This window comes from Parasteatoda tepidariorum, chromosome 5 (assembly GCF_982258835.1).
Source record: "Parasteatoda tepidariorum strain Cologne lab strain chromosome 5, Ptep-v5.0, whole genome shotgun sequence".
Taxonomy (NCBI): Eukaryota; Metazoa; Arthropoda; class Arachnida; order Araneae; family Theridiidae; genus Parasteatoda; species Parasteatoda tepidariorum.
The window spans coordinates 4,965,957-4,987,658 of NC_141759.1; the positions used below are offsets into that span (position 1 = coordinate 4,965,957).

The following is a 21,702-nucleotide window of genomic DNA, read 5'->3' on the forward strand; positions in this document are numbered from 1 at the left end:
ACATCATTAAGTTGTTCTGAAGTAAAGTTCCCAACTTCGCGCGCAGTTCGTTAGACTACCAAAGCACAGAAGTCATTCTTTTTGCAGAGGATCCGAATCATGTCTTCCGATCATCCTCCAGGATGTTTCCTAAACCAGTCGCCAATAGCCTATTGTGCAGCCCTAGTGGGATGTAAATTAAGTATTTCTAATTCAACTACACTTCAATTAAAAATGGTTGTTGTTGTTTTACGTCCCTCTAGAGTTGGACGAAGGGCTAATGGCGACGGTCTGGTAAACACTTCTGATAATGAATCCATGCTAACGAGACATGCCATCGCAATTTTGATCCTCTGCAGATAGGATGTGTCTTCTGTTTCAATAATCCAACGATCTGCACGCAAAGTCGAGCACTTCAAGATAGAACAGTTTAACGAGGACCGATACCACCCGCCCTCGGTCCTTTTTTCGGGCTGATCCGAGTGGCCACCCATCCGCACACTGCCCACAGCCAGTGATGCTTGACATCGGTATTCTATTGGGAACCACGTCAGGGACCCATTTAAATAGTAATTATGAATGAATGTACCTCTGCAATTGATTGGTTGTAGGCAGAGACCAGCTTGAAGGAATGTCCCCTGACACATACTACCATTATGTGCTGGACGGGGTGAGTCACATGACCTTTGGCGCAAAGAATAGGCTGGTTGAGTGGAAGATTCGCAATTCGGAGTGTTGCAATCTCCCCACTCTCCCCATTCTGACCACTTTCCGTCCACTGCAAACAATTTCAGGAAAAAAGTTAAACTCAATGTGCAAAAGCACTGTGTGCATTTGTATTTTAGGTGACTTATAATAATTGAAACTCTGAAGTATTTCAACTACCAAAAAAATTACAATTACCGAGAGTCCAAAAAAGACTGATTTCAAAATTAAAATTCTCGGAAACAGAAGGTAATGGAGAAATGATACAAATCACGTAAAATTTTATGCAGAAATTTTGTAAATTAGTTATAAAAGTTGCCAACAGATGACACTGTAAGCTGTACAGAGATCTTGAATACAAATGCCGTACGATTGTAATCTAACCTGTGATATTCTAGTTGCAGAAACACAAGGTGTACACATACAAACAGAATGCATGATAACTCCCAATTTGGTTCCATAACCACCTTTCTACGCACCTCCTCATACACTAGAATGGAGAACTCCGGTCATCAATTGCTCAACGCGTCATCTTATGGCAACTTTTGTAAGTAAATAAACTTCTCAATAAACTTACCCGTTCATTTCAATCCCCTATCAGATTTTTTCCCCCGACATTTTTAATCTTTCTCTGGGCACACTATATCAAGTTTCGCCTTGATTGAAGTGTCATCATCTCTGGTTTGTAAAAGCGAATCCGATTTGTTGAATCAAGCATTTTATTTCAACGAATCTTTTGAGTTAACTCATGAAGTTGAGAAAATATAATTCCATGCTGACTTCACTATAAATTACCCTATTTCATCTATTGATTAATAGGGGGGGGGGAGAGTTCTTTCTACTGCAAGAAATTTTTTTAAAAATGCATCTTAGATAGCTTCGTATCTCTGAATTCAAATCTTCTAATCGGTTACTTTCTCCAAGCAACAGTTTTTCTTTTATGTGGACATTCTAACTCTAAATTTTGTCAAAATGTACAATTTCAAAAGCGTTACACAATGGGCTACGTAAATATTGCGATAAACTTCCAAGAGGTTTAGGGTACATCCTCAGGATTTCAAAGGAACCCATGCTCTGAAATGTCATGCACGCCTCTGGAAACACTTCCCTATTATGAACTGCTTCATCATGTGCTTATGAACAGGTGTCAGAATTGAGAAGCACCCACGCACAATGACATTTCCCATGCAGTTTTAATTCTGATGAAGTGCCCTCTATAAGTTTTTCGAAATATTTAAGCGACCCCCTGTTATTTAAAACGTCATTAAATTTGTACATTTCGACAAAAATTAGGCTTGAAATGCCATTTGAAAATAAATCTGTAAGGAGCAAAACAAATTTCAGATCCCCACACCTGAATTAGACAAGATAGAGTATTTTTAAAAATGCAATAAGAAATAGAGTTGATCAGTGTTATAAGTAGTAAAAGAATGGAATATGGATAGTCAATGGTAACCAGAAGATACTCACAATTCACGAAGTTCTGTATCTGTTCGACTGGTCATTTCCATTAGAGATAGCATGTTATAAAAGTAGTTAGAACAAACATTAAGAGACATACACCTACGAACGTGGATCAAAGATTTATTCTGGTGCGAAACAAATCGTGAGAAGGCACTGACAATTGCTCATTTTACATATATCTTTCTTTTAATAAAGCATTTTAACTAGTCTCTTAATTTAGTTATTGAATTTAAAATCTTGAAGGAATTGTTGTGATGATTTTATTAGTTACTCCTAACCCAATAAAATTTTTATTTGATCATTTGAATCGAATCAAACAAGACTATCTTTTCATAATTTGAAATAAAAAAATAAGTTTTTTTAATTCTGATTAATTTATTTATTTGGCGTATATATATCTCTTGGCATATTTCAACTACAAAACATTTCCATGATACTACTAATGATAACGATACCACTTCAATCTGATGATATCACACTTTCATTTCTATGGAAAGTTGAGTTGTTCAATGTATGCACATCTCGTATCATTAAAATATATATATATATATATATATATATATATATATATATATATATATATATATATATATATATATTTCTCTCACATGGCGACAAGCCTCATTACAACTCCCCGAATGGCAACGCTAGAAAATCGACCAATAATTGCCGCTAAAAATGTCACATGCCAAATCTAGATGAGATGGCTCAACATATAGCTCTTTTAAAAACGGAAACTGAAATAACCAGAGAGAGCATTCTCACCAAATGTCACACTATCAGCTGCAGCCTCATATTATTAAGCTAGGCAGAAGTGAGTAGTCTTTGTCGATAGACCTCTATTTTAGTATTTTATCGAAAGCTTTTTTTTCATGAATTTATATATTACGAATTTATTTGACGATTAATTATAGCCAAAATTTTAACCTTTTTAAAGAGATATCAGTTTTAGAAATTTTATCTTAAGATTTTATACTATAGCACATTTCTAATTGGTTTTACGAATTACATGTCATTTATTTGAATTCAAATTTATTTTAATGACTTTGTATTTACTAAAAAGATGTAATTTGTTTTTTAAAAAAAAGTTGTTACATGAATTTGAATGATTGTTTTGAATTCTTAGAATTTTGTGCATTTGCAATGTACCTAAGTTAGTAGAGAGCCAAGCGAGCAGGCGAAACAGCCCACTAGTGCTTTAAAATATTCCTCCTTTTATCTAAATCCATCAATCTTGAAAAAAAAAATCTAAGAAATAAGCAAATCAAATAGGTCTATAAATAAATAAGTATAAAACGATAATCATACGAATAAATACAAAATCTAATAATAAAATGAATTCTGAAGAAGTTGATTCTTTTACATACCTGGGAGTAAATAAACAAGCAACGATGACATAAACCAAAGAAACATAAAAGCTAGAACCTGTCTTTAAAAAAATTTAGAGAGCTTCAAACATAAAAATCTGTGTAAATATACACTTTTGTAATGGTGCTGAATGTTGAAACTTCCTCAAAATTGAAACAGAAAAACGAGGAACATTCCAAAATAATATAAAACATTATCTGTCATAACACTATCTCAAATAAAGATCAACTAACAAAGGCGAAATTATCTCCCATTCACGAGGAAATTTTGAAGAGAAGATGGACTGAACATATCCTTTGTCTAAAACGGGATAGCCCTATTAACATCGCACTTACTAGGGCACCAGATGAAAAACAAAAAAAGAGGAAGACCAAATCTTACTTGGCAAAGATACATGCACCATGATCTGTGCAAAACGGGAAGAGGTAAAAGGACTGGCTCAGGGCAGGAATGCCTGGAAAAAGAGGTCTCATGTGCCAGCTGCCACGAAGAGAATAGGTAGGTATAAAAAAAGCTTTTTAAAAATACGCTTTTAAATGAGATTAATATTTTTAAAAAAAGCTTTTTAAAAATATTAATCTAAACTACATAGCAGGTGTTTAATACTTTTTTTCACTTTAAGTATAAAGTGGTGTGTGAAATCAATTACCCGGGCAATGCAGTAAATCTCCATTACAGCTTCGGATCTGCAATTCTCCAGCTTCTGTTCTGTTGCAGTCGTTGCCGCCGAATAGGGGAGGAGGCTCATCACACCCCCTCCAACGCCTCTGCTCACCCGCACCACATGTCACAGAACATTCAGTCCACTCTGTCCACTCAGACCATTGTCCATTCACTGAAATTAAAAGTCTCTTTTATTTTAAATTTATCAATTACTTAAATTTTCACAAAAAGTAATGTTACTATAACTACTTGATTAAAAAATGTTTTTGGCAGATCGGGATAGCCTGGTTGGTAGGACGTTGGGCTCATGTTCATTAGAACGGGAGTTCAAATCCTCCCAGCCGAAGAATCTCCGTGAATTAAATGATGACTGGAGCACCTTAAATTGGTCGGGGTAGCAAAGTCCTCCAAGTTCCCATTACAAATAAATACCTGTGGGGTTACTGAATTGGAGATTGATCGTGCTCTGGTTCTCCCTGTAAAATGGGCTGTACATGTGTGTGGCTGTCATATTTTTGACCAAAGATGGCTCCACTGATGAAACAAGAAACGCATCCTCTGACTTAAAAATTCGCTTGATTTCAAGCAGTCTTGCTGACGTGGGCAAGTGGCCGAAGTAGAGGCCGGGATAGACTGGTTGGTAGGGCACTGGCCCCATGTCCAAGAGGTCGTGGGTTCGACCCCTGTCGACCGAAGACTCCCCGTGTAGTATATGGTGACTGATACACGTTAAATCCGTCGGGGTCACAAAGTTTTCCAAGTTCCCATAACAAATCAATACCTCTGGAGGTACTGATCCTGGAGCTCACTTGTCTTCTGGATTGGAATCAAAATCACAAGGATACGGAGTTGAACACTGGTAGTCTCAAACCCAGAATTGGGTCGACTGTTCAACAACGGTTGTTAAAAAAAACGTAGCATAAGTAGCAACGACAACTTCATTGGTATGAAGATATAAGTAGGGAATGAGAGGACACCAAAATTTGATAAGTCATTAGTTTAAGGAAATCATGAAGTTAAGACATATTAAGTTGAAAATAATTAACAACTTAAATATGGAATAACAAAATATAAGAATAAGCTATAAAATAGTTACAAGAATTATGTATAAAGAGAGAAAAAAAAACTGACAACTTTTAATAATTTCTCATCTAAGGAACAGGGCCATATGTTCTAGGATTCAATCTTAATGGTTCGAAGGGGTGACTAGGCTAATAATTAATTGAAAAGATATTTTCAGTTACGAAATCAGACACAAAAACGTACTTTCTCTAAATAAACATACATTTTCCTTGTCGGATTCGAATTTCTGACCCCTGCAATATAAGTGGGTATCTTTAATGTGGGAAATAGGGTCCCGATATTTAGGTAAGGAAAGCGGTTTTAAATTTGCGCCAATTATTGTTAATTTTACTTTTTGAGTATTTCACTAGATAAAGAGAAATTTTCAAGGGAATTTGAAAAAAATTTTTACACAATTCTAAAATTTATTTATTAAAAAATAATTCCTTGAAAAATATAAAATATTAAATTTTTTTTTATTATTTTATTTAATAATAAACGAAAATATCTTGAATTGTAAGGAACATGATTCTTTACATTTTTAGAGAACTTCAATCTCAAATGGCAAATTGCAAAATTTGTGCGAAATCGGTCAAATAGTTCCTGAGAAATCAAATTTTTGAATTGAAAAATCGAATTTTGTTAATTTTACTTCTTGATCCTCAGGAATTGTTTGAAAGATCTCGATCAAATTTTGTATTTTGCCATTTAAGATTGAAATTTTTTAAAATGATGTCAAAAATTGTATACCTTACTATTCAAAAGTTTCTCGATTATTATGAAATAAAATAATATAAAATAATAAATATTCACTAAAAGCTATTTTTACATGGAATTATCTTTGGATAAACAGATATTATAATTTTGCACAAAGATTTTTCAGTTCGTTTAAAAAAAATCTCGAGATATGGAGAAGTGAAATTAAAATTAAAGGGTCCAAACTTAGGACCGCTCTCCTGACGAAACTATAGGAACACTATTTCCCAGACTGTGGCTAATCCCCAACATTTTGGGGGTCAGAAACCCCAATTCGTCGAAAAAAGGCACGCTTATTCAGAGAAAGTTTGTTTTTGTGTCTGATTTTGTAGATTAAAACATAATATAAGTAGGCTAATATATACGTTGTTATAAATAGGCTAATTTCATTCGAAAGGGCTATTCGGCCATTTACCCATTCGTCATGAACTTGATCTTTGACGTAATTTAAAGAATTAACAGAGCCAGCGAAGTCAAATGCGATAAAATCGTAAATTTGGTGGAAAAAAATTGTGTTTTGGCGAATGACTTTCTTCCACTGGAGAGAAAAATATATACTATTTAACTCAATCCTCAAAATTACGTCAAAATGAACAAATTTTCTAAACAAATTAGTATTTTGTATTACAGCAATTTTCGGTATATGCGCCGCATAACCAATTAGAATTGGGTTCAAATAATATAAGCCTGAAAAAAACTACAGTGAAATAGTTTTCTATGCGGAAAAAATTTACGAGACACGAGGGTTCAAGGGATATTGCGTTCGCCTTCCAATAAGGTGAACCGGGTTCGAACCCCGGCGATGGCTGGTCCCTATGAATTCCTGCAATCGGCTTTTATTAACCACAGTGCTGACGTGAAATATCTTCAGTGGTAGACGGATCATAACGTTCCTTGCCGTCAGGCTAACAGTGGGAAGTTCTCGTGGTTTTCATCTCCACGTAACGCAAATGCGGTTCAGTTCCATCAAAAAGTCCTCCACGAAAGCAATTTTCTCTCAATACTTGATTCAGGAGTTCTAGATTGGGTACCAAATCACAAGACTACGGAGGTGAACATTAGTAGTAGTGAACTCAAAAAAATTGGGTCAGCTGTTCAACGACGGTTATAAAATAAAAACTAAAAAAAAAAAACGAGGAATGTCAGATTTTTATTTTCTTACCTGGACACTTTATTTTAGCTTGGCAAGACTGGACACTATGCGCGAGCCCGTCGCAAGGTCTTCCATTTCCAGACGGTGGGGGGTTGTTGCAAGATCTGTAGCGATGGATGGAACCTCCTTGACCACAAGTCACTGAACAGGATGACCACTGACTCCAAGATGACCATTTTCCATCACCTAAAATAAATGCCCATAATTTGATTTATTCCGTCATTACATCTTACGGAATCGGATAGGAATGAAAACTGATTTTAAAGATCTGAAAACGGTAGTACAGAAATTTAATTTGATTAAACATGTTTAGCTCTTTCACTTAGAATCATGTACATATCTTCTGCGAAGAGCAGTTACTATATAAATTTCAGTTCAATACAGAACTTGCTCAAAATGTAAGTAAGTGAATGAGCGGCATGCTGCGTGCAAGTGCTAAATCTCTTTATTGTTAACGTAGGAATGGAGTTACCTTCATGGAATATACATAACATGCGCAGAATATGTGTACGGGAAAGTGAAGGATGCTGCGTGCAAGTTCGAAATATCTCTAGTGTTAAAGATGGAGTATATAGAACATGCAATATACACAACACACACAAAATATATGTACAGAAAAAAGCGGGATGTTTCGTTTAGGTTCCTAATCTCACTATTGTAAACATAGCCCTGAAGCAACCTTTATGGTATATTAGAGGCTGCCTGAGTTTCAATTGCAAAAGTGATGCAAGAACGAAACTATGCAGTGCTACACTAAAGCCAAAAGGCATGTTGCAAATCAGATGTTGGAGTTGTAGTCACTTGATCATCGCATCATGCTTCGCAACCACCGACTCATCCATAGACTTTTGAGACTCTACTGCCGTTGGCGTTGCATGAGAGTGGATTACAATCCTCTAAAAGACGATGTGTTGAAGAGGTATTCGATTACTCACTAAGCTTTTATCATTTGGAATCGAACACCAGGAAAGCGAAGACACTACCCACTACTCCAACTGTGCGGTTCATGTTTAGATAAAAATCACTTATTTGGCATTCCCTTTCCAGAAGCATCCTAGAGATATTAAGGGACGAATCAGCTGCAAGAATAACGTTAGGAAACAATTGCAAAAATATAGAAATCCAGGAGATAAAAAAAAACTCAACGAGCTGACCAAAGAAATAAAAAGCATGTGTGAAAAATATAAAAATGTCAGCTGGTGTTATAAATTCTCCAACTTAAATATAAACGACCAGTCAATATGAAAAATGACAAAATCTAAAATCCACCAAAGCCATAAATAAACATATTATTCACAACAATAAAAACGTCTACAGCGACGATGAGAAGATAATCTTTTTTGCCGAAACTATAGGAAAACAGTTCTTAAATACCTTCCCATCATCCAACAAGCAGCAAGAGGACGTGCCAAATAAACTTATAATAATTAGGTCAATAGCAATAGCAGCCAAAATTCCATTAATCAAATGAATCACGATGAGATCACCAGCATTATCAAAAAGCCAAATAATAGAAAATCACCTTACTTGGACAATATTAACAGTAGAATGATTAAGCACTGTAAATAAGATCAAAGACATTATAGCAATATTTAATACATGCCTTAATCTTAACTACTATCCCAATATTTGGAAAAACGCTATCCTATTTCCAAAGCCTGGCAAAGACATCCAGAAAACTTTCGACCCATAAACCTCCTCCCAACTTTAAGAAAAATGTTAGAACGGATCATTCTTACCAGGCTAGAATCCCTACTCACCTTTATTTCAAAGGAGAAGAATGGGTGCCGCAAGAAACTTTCCACTGCGAATCAACTCATCCGACTTTATTAGCGGTGGAATCTTCAAAAAAGAAACCACTGCTATTGATAAAGATGGCATTTGACCGCGTCTAGTATAGAGACCTCATAACTAAATTAATTGCTTTAAAACTTCCTTTTAATATCATCAAGTTTCTTACTTAATTAATAAAACCTTTCAAATACGACTAAACAGACACCTTTCCGACGAAATCCACGCTGTAGTCCTGCAAGGAAGCAGTTTGTGACCCATCCTAATTTTAACCAGTGTTTTCCCGACCTGTGAAAATCAGAGAAATTATCTTATTATGCAGATGTCGCTGCAACAGCCATCAGATCCTTGAATTCCAATCTAGCTGTAAGAAATCTTAATGCCAGCCATCGAATCCTGATGTGCTGATGATAAAATCTCAATTAATGCCGATACATCCAAACTAATGCTAATTCGTCGTAAAAAGAGGCACAAAAGAATCAAAGATAAGGTGATGCTTTTTAATCAAATAATTCCACTAGTCAACCAAGCCGACTATCTGGGGGCTAACTATCAACGACAGGCTAATCTGCAAGTAAAAAAAGTTATAAATAAGGAGCTGTCTAGGGCCGATGCTAAATTCTTCATTACCCTTGAACCTCAAGAGAACTCTACAGGGTGTCTCAAAAGATCGTTTACAAACTTTACATGCTGGTCTGTCATATCATGACGAACAAGATTTACATAGGAACTTGTGTCCGAAAATTAAAACTGCGACCGCTAGAGGGCGATAAATGCACGAAAACGGGAGAGTGGGAAAAACAATCATTTCAGGCGTGGAGGTTGAAGGAGAAGATTGAATGAGTTTAGTAACGCAGAAATAGCCGACATGCATTACGTATACGGCGCAACTGATGGAAATGGAAGAGCCGCGGCACGGACGTACCTTGAGCGCTTTCCAAACAGACGTCAGCCAAGTCATGTTTAGTTTGAACGATTGCACAGCAGATTATGTGAATCAGGTGCTTTCGTAGCACGTAGCCACATCGGTCGAGAACGTGCTACACGCACACCCGTCGTACAGGAAACCTTGCTACAGGAGTATGCCATCAACCCGCAGAGAAGTCGCCGAGAAGGCGAACGTGTCTTGGGTGTAGCTCGTTCCACCATAATGCGCATACTGCACGATGACATGCAACACCCTTACCACTTCCAAAAAGTACACGCATTGTGCGCTGACGATTATCCCAAACGCAGTGCATTCTCACGCTGGTATTTGCAACAGCGGGTTGCACAGCGAGATTTTCTATCATGGATTTTGTTTTCTGATGAATCCTGCTTTACACGGGATGGTGTCGTGAACCTGCACAACATGCACGTATGGGCGCATGAAATCCCAAGATGTACACGTGCACATGAATAACGTTTCAGCGTAAACGTTTGGGCTGGTATTATCGGTGACATGTTGATTGGCCCTTACCTTCTACCTGAACTCCTCGACGGAAATACCTATCGCATTTTTTTAGAAAGAGTTTTGCCGGATCTGATGGGTGACGTTCTAGCCGCTACACGCCGAAACATCTGGTTTCAGCATGATGAAGCGCCTGCCCACTTTAGCTACGTTGTTCGAGAATACCTCGATAGGATTTATCCTTATCGCTGGATCGGTAGAGGCGGACCAGTCCCATGGCCACCGCGATTCCCCGACCTGACTCCCCTGGATTTCTACATGTGGGGACACATGAAGTCCATAGTGTACGATACACCTGTAACATCGGACATGGATCTTATCGCAAGGATCGCGGAAGCGGCAGCAAGTGTCCATGGCACTCCTGGCCAATTTGAACGGGTTCGTGAATTCATGCGCCGACGCTGTGAAACGTACATTGTGGCGAATGGAAGGAATTTTGAGCATTTGCTGTGATGTAATGATGTTTTATAATAAAAATGATATTAACACCGCTATCGATATCATTTTTTTTCTCCTCATCCAAACGTGCACTTATCGCCCTCTAGCGGTCTCAGTTTTAATTTTCGGACACAAGTTCCTATGTAAATCTTGTTCATCATGATATGACAGACCAGCATGTTAAGTTTGTAAACGACCTTTTGGGACACCCTGTATATCGGAAGTGCATTAGACCAAGCTTGACTTATGCCTGCCCAGCCTGGGGATGCATAAAACAAATCAAAAAGCTCGCTCGAAACAACGCGAAACAAACTCCTCAGACGCATCACAGGTGCACCATATTACCTACCTAATAATGCCATTAGGAAGGATCTAAAAATTGAGACTATCATTGAATATATAAATAAATTAAATTCTCCATTCTTTAGTAAAGCAAAAGATACTGACTCTGCAAGATTCAATGAAATCCTTCTACTCATTGATATAAGAGACCATCTCATTCCTTCTCTCCCGACAGAATACTTTCCAAGTATAAATAATCTTCATCATCGTGGATACTCCCAGAGATGTGAAATGACCTTCATGTCATCACTGAGTATTCCACCCATAGCTTGTTACTTAACTTTTTAATATCAGATATATTTCGCCAAATACGAATCCAATACTTTATATTTAAACATAAAAATTTTCTGATTAGAAAACTCCTACGAGCGGGAAATGACCATTTCGTGATCCTGTTCGGGAATATCCCGCCATATTTTCTCAATTGCTAATCTCAGATAGATGCTAGAGACAGTAGTACAAACTAAATTCTGCTATAGCTTCCGTTATTTTTCTTGCGATGACCACTTTTAATGCCAGTATATTAGTTGTCTAAGGGCCCTATATGAGATGAAGGAGGCTCCGCTGGCAGGGACTCAGAACACAACCTCAGTCTAAGTCTAAAAAAAATCTTAAAGTCTAAGTCTTTAAGTTTAAAATAATTTTCAAACTTAAAATGAAAGGGGGACTTTTTCCTCCATTCATCATTCCAGCCAGACATGGAAAAAATATCAAACAAATGGCGTTACTGACTCCATTGGCAAAATTTACAACTCAGTTGCACCAGAGTGGGTTGATTTTTCCAACAGTTAGGGATACGGTTAGGCTATCATTGAGGGAGGGTTAGTAAGCTGACCTGAAAAAGAGTGTCAATCCGCACCGCTGGCCAACCTTGGAACGTGGAAGGTACCGTTGGACTACCTGTATGCAAACGAGTTTCACTACTATGGCAAAAACCGAACAGAAACATTGTTTTTCGCGTCATTAGAGACACGTTAAGCTGCTCCTTGCCCCTCAATGCAATACGAAACCCCTCTTGTTTCACTCTTTAGTTCAATTGCTATTTTTAATTGATCTAATTGAGAAGATAATTTTTAAAATTTCATAATGCAATGCTCTTTTTCAACCACCAGACACAGAGACTTACTATTTCTTAAACAAAATCTGCTTTTAGGCTGTTGGCTAAAAATGATCCAATTTTTTTCTTCCTCCTCCTTACTTGTTCTGAAAAACTATGCGTACTCATTTCGATTACGTATATAGAGAATCGTTTAAGTAACTGCGATCCATCATACTCGTGGAAACAGGGATACCCATACAATAATTTTTTATACCGTTGTTGCCGTATTTTTTATATCGTCCACAGGGCAGCTTCATACAACAAATGACAATTAGAAAATAATCAGCCAGACGCCAGCTGATATGTCATTATTATGAGTATTTTATATTATTCTGAAAATTATTTCACTCTTGTTTCTTAAACTTTTCTTCATTCTTTTTATGAACCTTGTAATATTTACCGTTATTTCAGATATGCTTAAAAAACGCCTTGTTGTGGTCGTCGGTCATTAAGGCATAGGGGTGTGATTGTCCTTGCTTTCGACTTGCTCCATCTATAGTCAAAAAATCGACTTCTGCCACACCCATGCATTACACACGTTTTATAGGGAGTACCCATTCATTCATCCACAGATCGTCCCGCAGTGGACTGATCGTTAAGACACGGTTCCCAGCAGATCACCGAAGTCAAGCATCACTGGCCGCGGTCAGCGTGCGGGTGGGTGACCCAATTGGATCAGTCTGCGTAGGGACCGAGGGTGCGCGGTATTGGTCCTCGTTAAACTGTGCTACCGTAAAGTGCTCGACTTCGCGTGCAGGTCGTTGGGCTACCGAAACGGGGGTGCCATCCCCTCTGCAGAGGATCAAAATTGTGATGGCATGTCTTCGGATCATCCTCAGGAATGTTTCCCAAACCGTCGCCAAGAGCCCATTGTGCAGCTCTAGTGCGACGTAAATAAACTACAACAACAATCATCCACAGATCGTAATTTTTACCTGAACCGGAGACTTATCAATCTCAAATTCAGTATATCCAGAGGTTATGGGAACATGCAGGACTTTGTGACCCGACCAATTTTTTAATGTGCACTAATCACCATTTACTACGCGGATAGTCTTCCGCCGGTTAGATTCGAACTCCCATTCTCACGAACGAGAGTACAATACCCTGCCAACTAGGCTACCCTCCCTCCCAAACAATGCTTTACATTACTACTATCAACAGTTTTTTTTAATCATTTAAAATGTTCAATTTTTGAAAAATGGGTCACATATTATAAAAAGTGGCCATAGTTTTCCCTCTATCAGCCCTCAAAAAGTGAATGCTTTGCATACTTACGTGGACAGTCTTTGAGAGCAAAACATGCCTGAGACTCTTGAGCACTTCCTTGGCAAACATTGCCTTCTGATGCGGGGTGAGGACTGTCACAGACCCTGTACCGGTGCCTGTTTCCTTCTCCACAACTTACAGAACACACAGTCCAGGGTGTCCACTGACCCCATTCTCCATGCACTAAAACACAATAGGCTTATAGTTATTATCAATTAAAACATAATAGGTTTCAATCATTATCAACTGAAGAGCTTAAGCAACATTGATACTGCGTACAATTAAAGTACTTGCAATCGTAGAAAAGGAGAACCTGATTGGTGCATTTTTCGCTGGTAAGTGTATGTCACTCATCATGTTCTCCTTCTTCCTCGACGGCTAACGGAGGTGTGTTATTCGCATGTAGTGAGATTGGCTCTTTAAGAGAAATTTGTGACATTACACTTTTAGGGTAGCTGAGAAAAATTAACTTAATGCACTGGATGAGAATGCATGGGTTTAGAATGTTTGACTTCTTTCAAGTTTCCTAGAACCGGAAGAAACTTCCGATGTATCCCTCCGCTTATGTTATGCTTACGAGGCAATATGAGAACAGGCTTAATATTCTAGGAAGTTTTATTAATGTGATTTATGTTTAAATTTGCGCGTCATTTTACCATTCATAAGAGTTTCGTGTAATTTATAAATTCTAACTGGTTGTGAGCCTAAAGTAAATTTCAGAAAAATAATATCGCAACATAAATAAAGTGTAAGATTTGCCATGTTTTGAGTGCTCATTTGGATATAATATTTGTGTAAAATATCACGGTTAGCTATTTTTTAGGTTGCAGGATCATGCTTGCGGAGTCTTCCAAATTTTGAAATTTAAATTTAAAATGCGCGTATATTGTAAACTCTTTAAGACAATACAGGGTGTCCGATAAATAACTGACCCATATTGAATGAAAATATTAAAAATCATGAAAATCATGATTCATCATGATTCATGAATCATCAAAAAAATCATGATTTGAGATTTTTAAAAAAATGTGGCGTTTACTGTATTATTATTCCAAATTTAACTACTATGGGGCACTGGTGGTGCTACGTATTAATAAAATACACAATGAGTTTCTCACTTTCATTTTGACTTTTAAGACTTTTTCTGCCCCTGAAATACGGTGGCCTTTATTGAAAGGTAAATAGTTAAAAACTCTTTCAAAGGGGCCGGAAAAACCAGAGTTGTCTCTTAAATTGAGTGACCTTTATTCAACACATTAGAACCTCGATTCAAAGGGACCGGGATCAACAGAATTGTTCTTTAAATAGAGTGACCCTTATTAAAAGGTAAACACAGTGAGACTTCGATTCAAAAGGACAGGAACAAACAAAATTTTAGCTTAAATAGCTTTCCTTTGATTAAAGGGTAGCATATAAAGGCTATTCTTCAAAAAGAACAGGAAAAAACAGAATTGTTTCTTCAACAAAGTGACCCTTATTAAAATGTAAACACATTAAAGCTCCAATTCCTAGGTTAATAGAATTGTTCCTTAAATTGTTCTTACTGGAGTCGGAGAAACCTTTCACTCGATCATGCCGTGAAATTTCGATTTTGTTGACTGTGAAAGATATTTGAAACGCATCCAGGTGGCAAAATAAGGTTTATTTTCATTCAGAAGAAACCTTTTAATGCAAACTTAAATTTTTTTTTAAATGCAGTTTACGTGTAAACCTTCAAATGAGATCTGTGTCAATCTGCTCTATTCTACACACATTACCTTAATACAATATCTTGGAAAACAACCTTCTACCTAACAACCTTAAAACGAGGTTGTCTTAGGGTTTTCAAGCCTGGAAAAAATCCATGAATAAAACTAATCTTAAGGTGAAAGCTTTAAAATATAATTTTTAATCTTTTTGGGAAGAAAGGTTTGAAACTGCATTATTTTTGCTTTATTGAAAAAAGGTTTTTAGTGCAAACATTTGAATGACAATCAAAAGAAAATTCCACTCTGGGCATCTTCTACACCAGGGATGGCGAACCAATGGCACGCGTGCCATTTATCGCACGTGACACAATATTTTGGGCACCCCACCGATTGCAATTGTTCTTGCACTATGAATTGTTATTACATTATGAAGCATATGTAACAATAAAATTGAAATTCACAAAAGCAAACAAAATAATAAACAACTATTAAAAAAATTAACCATTAATGCTAATAAAAACAATTAATAACCATAAAAAACAAGGTAACAATAAGTAACTAGCAAAAAAAAAAATTAACAGTCTTTCTTAAACTAACATCTTACAACCTAATATAAATTGTCATCTAATCTGCAGCAACAGAAGTCACACTGATGTTACTTTAAGTTGAATTACGCCTATAACTGAGACATTGCAAAATGTATTTTTTTTTTCAATGTAAATAAAGAGTTTTGAGTTGATATTATTTAGTATTATTTTCCCAATAATCACGAAGTCAAAATTATTTGACGGCATGTCTATGAAATCATTAAACAATTTTTTAGAAAAAACGGCACGTTGGCGTATAAAGGTTCGCCACCCCTGTTCTAAAAGCAGTGGTTATCAACTGGCGGCCCGCGGGCCACGCCCGGCACCGCGAAGCCTTTTTCGTGGCTCGTGAACTAAAATATATTAGTAGTCATTTTTTGCGGACAATTTTCGTAAAAACTCTTTATGGGTTTAAAATACTTTTCTTTCGTTCAAAAAAGCCTAATTTCTTAGTTTCTGCGAAAGTTAACATACCAACCGTGCAAAAAAAAAAAAAAAAAAAAATTTTTAGGTAAAAATCTACTTTGCATTTCGATTTGTAATTCAATACTTTTGCTTTGTAGAACTTGATAAAAATATGACTGTAATATTTAATGTTCCTTCAAACATACAGGAGTCCTACATAAGATTTTGATAAATTTGCGGACTGCCATTTGACTGGTATTTTTAATTGCTGCCCCCGGCCTTCCGGCCTCATGTAAGTTGGAAACCCCTGTTCTAAAGGGTTTTATTTAGTTCTTTAAATGAAATCAGTTTTTTTAATAAAACAAACGAAGAGATGCTTACATTTCTCCAATCAGTGCAAAGTGAATAAAATCCCGATGTATCTATACATACCTGAACATGGAACTCCCGTGTTACACTGTTTCGATTCTCTATAGTTGCCTTGACACCACTTTCCTCCGAGGCTTGGGGTGGGTCGGCATTCCCTGTAACGACTTCTCTGACCCTGACCACAAGACACACTGCATGCCTTCCACTCTGACCACTTTGTCCACCTACCATCTCTGGCTGCTACATGGGATAGACGTTTAAGTCAAAAATCATCGACACTTTTCTGGCTTATTTTATGGATGGTAGCAACATTTACGGAGATGAATTCAAATTTGCCTACCACCTCAGCGTAATCAGACAAAGATTATAAAGAAATATTTAACAGTAAAAAAATAAAGTAGGTAAAAATAAGATATATTACAGTAAAAAAAATATTTTGAATAAGAAAAATATTAAAAATTATTAAAATATATTAAAATTTTTTGAAAACTAAGAAAAACGTTTAAAAAGTAGAAAAATTAGCAGCGAAGAAATATAATGTAGTGATCAGTAAACACGATTATTATCCGCAAAAACTGTGCATTCTAATATTATATTAATATTATTGAATTCCGTTTGAATATGTTTGTTTTATTAATATTATTGAATGTAATAATATAGCCAAATCAAAATATTTCATTTAAAAAGAGAGAGATTCGTAAGAGTAATTTTAGCAAGTAAAAATATCACTAAAATTCACGAAAAAATAAAAAATAAAACACAAATAGGAACATAAAGGAAAAAGATGCCATGCATTTACAAATAATTTGCAATAATGATTTAAAATTATTTTTGTAACTAAGTTGTTGTAGTTAAAGCGTAAACAGACGATAGTGATACATATTTATAATGCGAGCGAGTTCATACTAAAGTTAAAAACTACCTTTGATTTGTCCATTACCTTATATTGACTCGAAAACTGGATTTCAGCAAGATAATAATATTATTATACTGGATAATTTATTATGAATAAAAAGTCGAATTTTAAATATAACATTTTAATTCGATAATTTTTATAGAAATTCTCGATATGTATTGAATAATATTAATTATTTGATTGAATACTGGAGAAAGTTGTTAGTTCTTTATAAAATTTCGAGCTATTTACATTATCGAGTACAGATCTAATTTTAATATTTGTTTGCCACGGATTTGTCCAAATCAGATTTTCACATTTCTAATAAAATTTAATTTCATTTGTTGGGATTAATACGGTTGTTTTTAATCAATTTTGGAAAAGTATGGCTAGTTGTTTTTCGGATAAATAAACATTGCTATAAATTCCTTTAATTTATTTATTTAATTAAAAATGGTATTTAAATAAACGTTTTTAAATTCATTAAAATTCCTAGCAATAAGTTTATTTCTAGTAAATTTAAATCAATCCTTTTATAGTAAATGTCAACAATGCAGAGGTTTTCTTCCTTTTTAATGCGTAAATCCAAAAAAAAATAAAAGTAATATTATCTTTATGATTACGAAACAGCATTTATTCCTCGCAATAAATATTATTGAATAAAATTAGATAATTTCATAAATTATAGAAAATTAAATTATCTATAAATCTAAAAACAAATTTCATATTTAGAGTTCAATTGTTTTAATTATAGTGTAAAAATAAGTTAGCCGCAAGTGACGAAAAATTAGAACCTCTTGGTATATATATATATATATATATATATATATATATATATATATATATATATATATATATATATATATATATATATATATATATATATATATATATATATATATATATATATAATAAATACAAGAAAACACTAAGAAAGTTAAGAAAAACAATAAGTATCATTTATTGCGCTTAAGCTGCAAGTAAACAGCACTCATTAGATAAGTTCTAAATGAAGAATAAAACAAAGAAAAGTTATAGACTAATGTCTATAACTTTTCTTTGTTTTATTCTTCATTTTGAACATATATATATATATATATATATATATATATATATATATATATATATATATATATATATATATATATATATATATATATATATATATATATATATATATATATATATATATATATATATATATATATATATATAGATATATATATATATATAAATCACGGATTAATATGAATAATCCCAAAAGAATGAAACGGAAAGATGTAATTGGGCGCCTGTTTTTGAGAGCTCAAAAACATGTCGACTCTCGCCATCTTCATACGAACGATATGAATATTCATATGAATAAGCAAATAAATGTCTTAAAGCACTGGCAGTATTCAAAATATTTATGCCTTTAACTGAAATTCAGTTATCATTTCATTACCACTTGGAGAAAATCATCCTCAGGTGGAATAAAGGTCAGCAGGTATGTTAATCATGACTTTGAATGATTCGAAAACTTACCGCACGAAGCGAGTAGACAAAGTTCAATAGCAAGAGCTGCCACAAACCAAATGGAAGACATTTCATTCAGAACAAATAAATAACGAAAATATGCAGAATTTTTATTCAAACAAATTAATTGTTATTGTTAAAAATGCTGATGTAATCACTTCCTCATCCGGAAGGAAGTGTTTCTTTGAAATCAGTGATGGCGGCAAAAAAGAAAGCGAAACTTAAAAAGTGTTTCATTAAGTACGCCTCATTCTTCTTTTTATTTAACTATTCATTATTTTATGATTAAGAGTGAAAACTGCGAAATTTTAGAAATTAAGTTACGAAACCAGATACAGAAATGCACTTTCTCTTAAAATAAATAAACCGTTTCGGATTTTTACCTTTAAAATGCTGGATTAGTTGTGAACTAAAAAATAGGGTTCAAATTGGTGATGTCTCTCAGTGAACTGATCGTAAAGACACGGTTCCCAAAGTCAAGCATCACTGGTTGCTGTCAGTAAGCTGGTGGGTGACCACTTTGATCAGCCTACGTAGGGACCGAGAGTGCTTGGTATCGGTCGTCGTTTAACTGTTCTACCGTAAAGTGCTCGATTTCGCGCAGGTCATCGGACTACCAAAGCAGGGGAGCCATCCCATTAGTAGAGGATCAAAACTGTGGTGGCATGTCTTCGGAACATTGTGCAGCTCTAGTGCGATGTAAATAAAGTACTTACCTATACCTGAAATTGGCGATCGAAATGGGCCACATGGTGAGGAAAAGCAGAACTCTCTACCTATGACAGCACTTGACATGCTTTTACCATTAGCGTGAGGACAGTTATGGGAGAAGGAAGTACATTAAATTCTGCCTTGATTTATAAATAAAGTAAAAGCTTTCAAATTAGAAAACTATTTGGAACTTAAAACTGTATTAAACACAGTTTTTAAAGAAAGCGTCGTAAAAATTTTAGAAAATATTTTTGACAATTAAATACAAAATATGCTATGGAAGGGAAAAATACAGTACCACATTCCTATACAACTGAGAAGAGGAGGAGAGGCAAGGAAGATATGACGACATGGAACCGGTCTTCCCCCCAGATGACGTATTCGAACTTTGTGATAGCTAATTGTTTAATTAGGAGAGTAGTCTAAAGCTTGGAGCATTTAGTTTCACTATTTACTTCATTTCTTGGGAACTGAGCCATCGTGGCTCAGGAGATAGAGCGTTCGCCTTCCCATGAAGTTTTTCCCATGAAAGGAGTTCCAGGGTTCGAATCCCAGCGATGACTAGTCGATACTAATTCGGCTCTCAACTGACATAAAATATCTGCAGTAGAAGGTGAATTATGTTTTAGAATCTTCTAACCAATAGATATTTTCCAGATTTTCCGTTTCATGTATCTAGAATACGAGTTAGTTAGAACAAAAAGTCATCCTGGCTGTGGAATCAGATCTATAAGGTTTCGGATTTATACACTGACAGTCGAAAGCTCAAAATTAGGCTGGCTGGTTTAACACAGGTTATAAAATAGACGATGGCTGAACCATTTTGGAGAATCGTAGTTTTTGAGAACAAAATAGCGAAACTCGTTAACCCAATGGTAATTAAACTTAATAAAAATTTTTAGAACTTTTATAATAATTTTAAAATGTATATGATTTTTTTATGTTTCATAATTTTGTAACCGTCGTTGAACAGCTGACCTAATTTGAGTGTACGACTACCAATGTTCAACTCCATAGCCTTGTAATTTTTAATCCAATTCAGAAGACAAGGGAACTCCTGGAGCAAGTATTGAGAGAAATTTGCCTTCGTGGGGGACTATTTGATAGAACTAACACGCACCACGCAGGAAAACCAAGAAAAATTTCTACAGTTAGCTTGATGACAAGGGGACTATAACTCATGATCCGTCCCCCGCAAAGGATATTTTATATCACCACGGTGGTCAGAGAGAGCCTGGTCTGGAAATCTCATTGACCAGCCATCGCTGAGATTGAAACCCGGGCTACCTCAGTGGGAGCGAACAATCCTCTGAGACACCATGGCTCTATTTACCATTTAACATTGGACGAAAATACACTGTCAAAAACAATTAAAAAAGGGAATGTTTTTTTTTTTTTAAAAAAGAACAAAATAAGTAACGCAAGTAAAGTATCACACGTTAGCTAAGTACTTCGCGGACACCACTACCACGCAGTAGTCACTGACGTTGTAAGGCAGTGGCATTGTGACCGCTTTGTGTAGAGATAGTTCTTTTTCTCACTGAAGCTTGTAGCGTAAGGATATTTTGAAACATCGTTGCTTAGCCCAATCCATCTATATATATATTTCTCTTACACAGCACCAAAAAAAAGTCTCATTACAACTTCCCGAATGGCAACGTTAGAAAATTGACCAATGATTGCTGCTAAAAATGTCACATGGCAAATGTCACATGAGGTGGCTCAACATATAGCGCTTTTAAAAACGGAAAAAATAACCAGAGTGAGCATTATCAGGTTGTTCAATTCAGATTCATGCCCTAAAAACATGATAATATTTAATTTAAACTCAATTAGGAATTAATTAATTAATTGAAGTGAGAATGCTTTAAAAGGCCGCTGTTGAATTGATATTTTTCTACTGGGAGCTACCTAAACGTCTAAAAAACGTCTAAGTGTTTGTATTGAATGCATTGAATTTTTTTATATTTCGCGTTTATTTATGCATTGAATT

At 35.4% G+C, this 21,702-nt stretch overlaps 1 protein-coding gene across 2 annotated transcripts in view; it reads right to left on the reverse strand.

Annotated features, from left to right (window-relative positions):
* Nucleotides 1–19,167, reverse strand: part of LOC107446744 (properdin) — a 39,251-nt gene extending 20,084 nt beyond the window's left edge. The window contains exons 1-6 of one of the 2 annotated variants that reach the window (XM_016061486.4): nucleotides 19,008–19,167; nucleotides 16,652–16,828; nucleotides 13,549–13,722; nucleotides 7,160–7,336; nucleotides 4,166–4,351; nucleotides 569–757 (exon numbers count right to left, since the gene is read on the reverse strand). In XM_016061486.4, coding sequence (XP_015916972.2) covers nucleotides 569–757; nucleotides 4,166–4,351; nucleotides 7,160–7,336; nucleotides 13,549–13,722; nucleotides 16,652–16,828; nucleotides 19,008–19,068 — 964 coding nt within the window. In that variant the 5' untranslated portion in view covers nucleotides 19,069–19,167. The remainder of the gene's footprint in view (nucleotides 1–568; nucleotides 758–4,165; nucleotides 4,352–7,159; nucleotides 7,337–13,548; nucleotides 13,723–16,651; nucleotides 16,829–19,007) is intronic. The other variant, XM_016061487.4, reaches the window with a different exon arrangement.
* Between the last annotated feature and the right edge of the window lie 2,535 nt (nucleotides 19,168–21,702).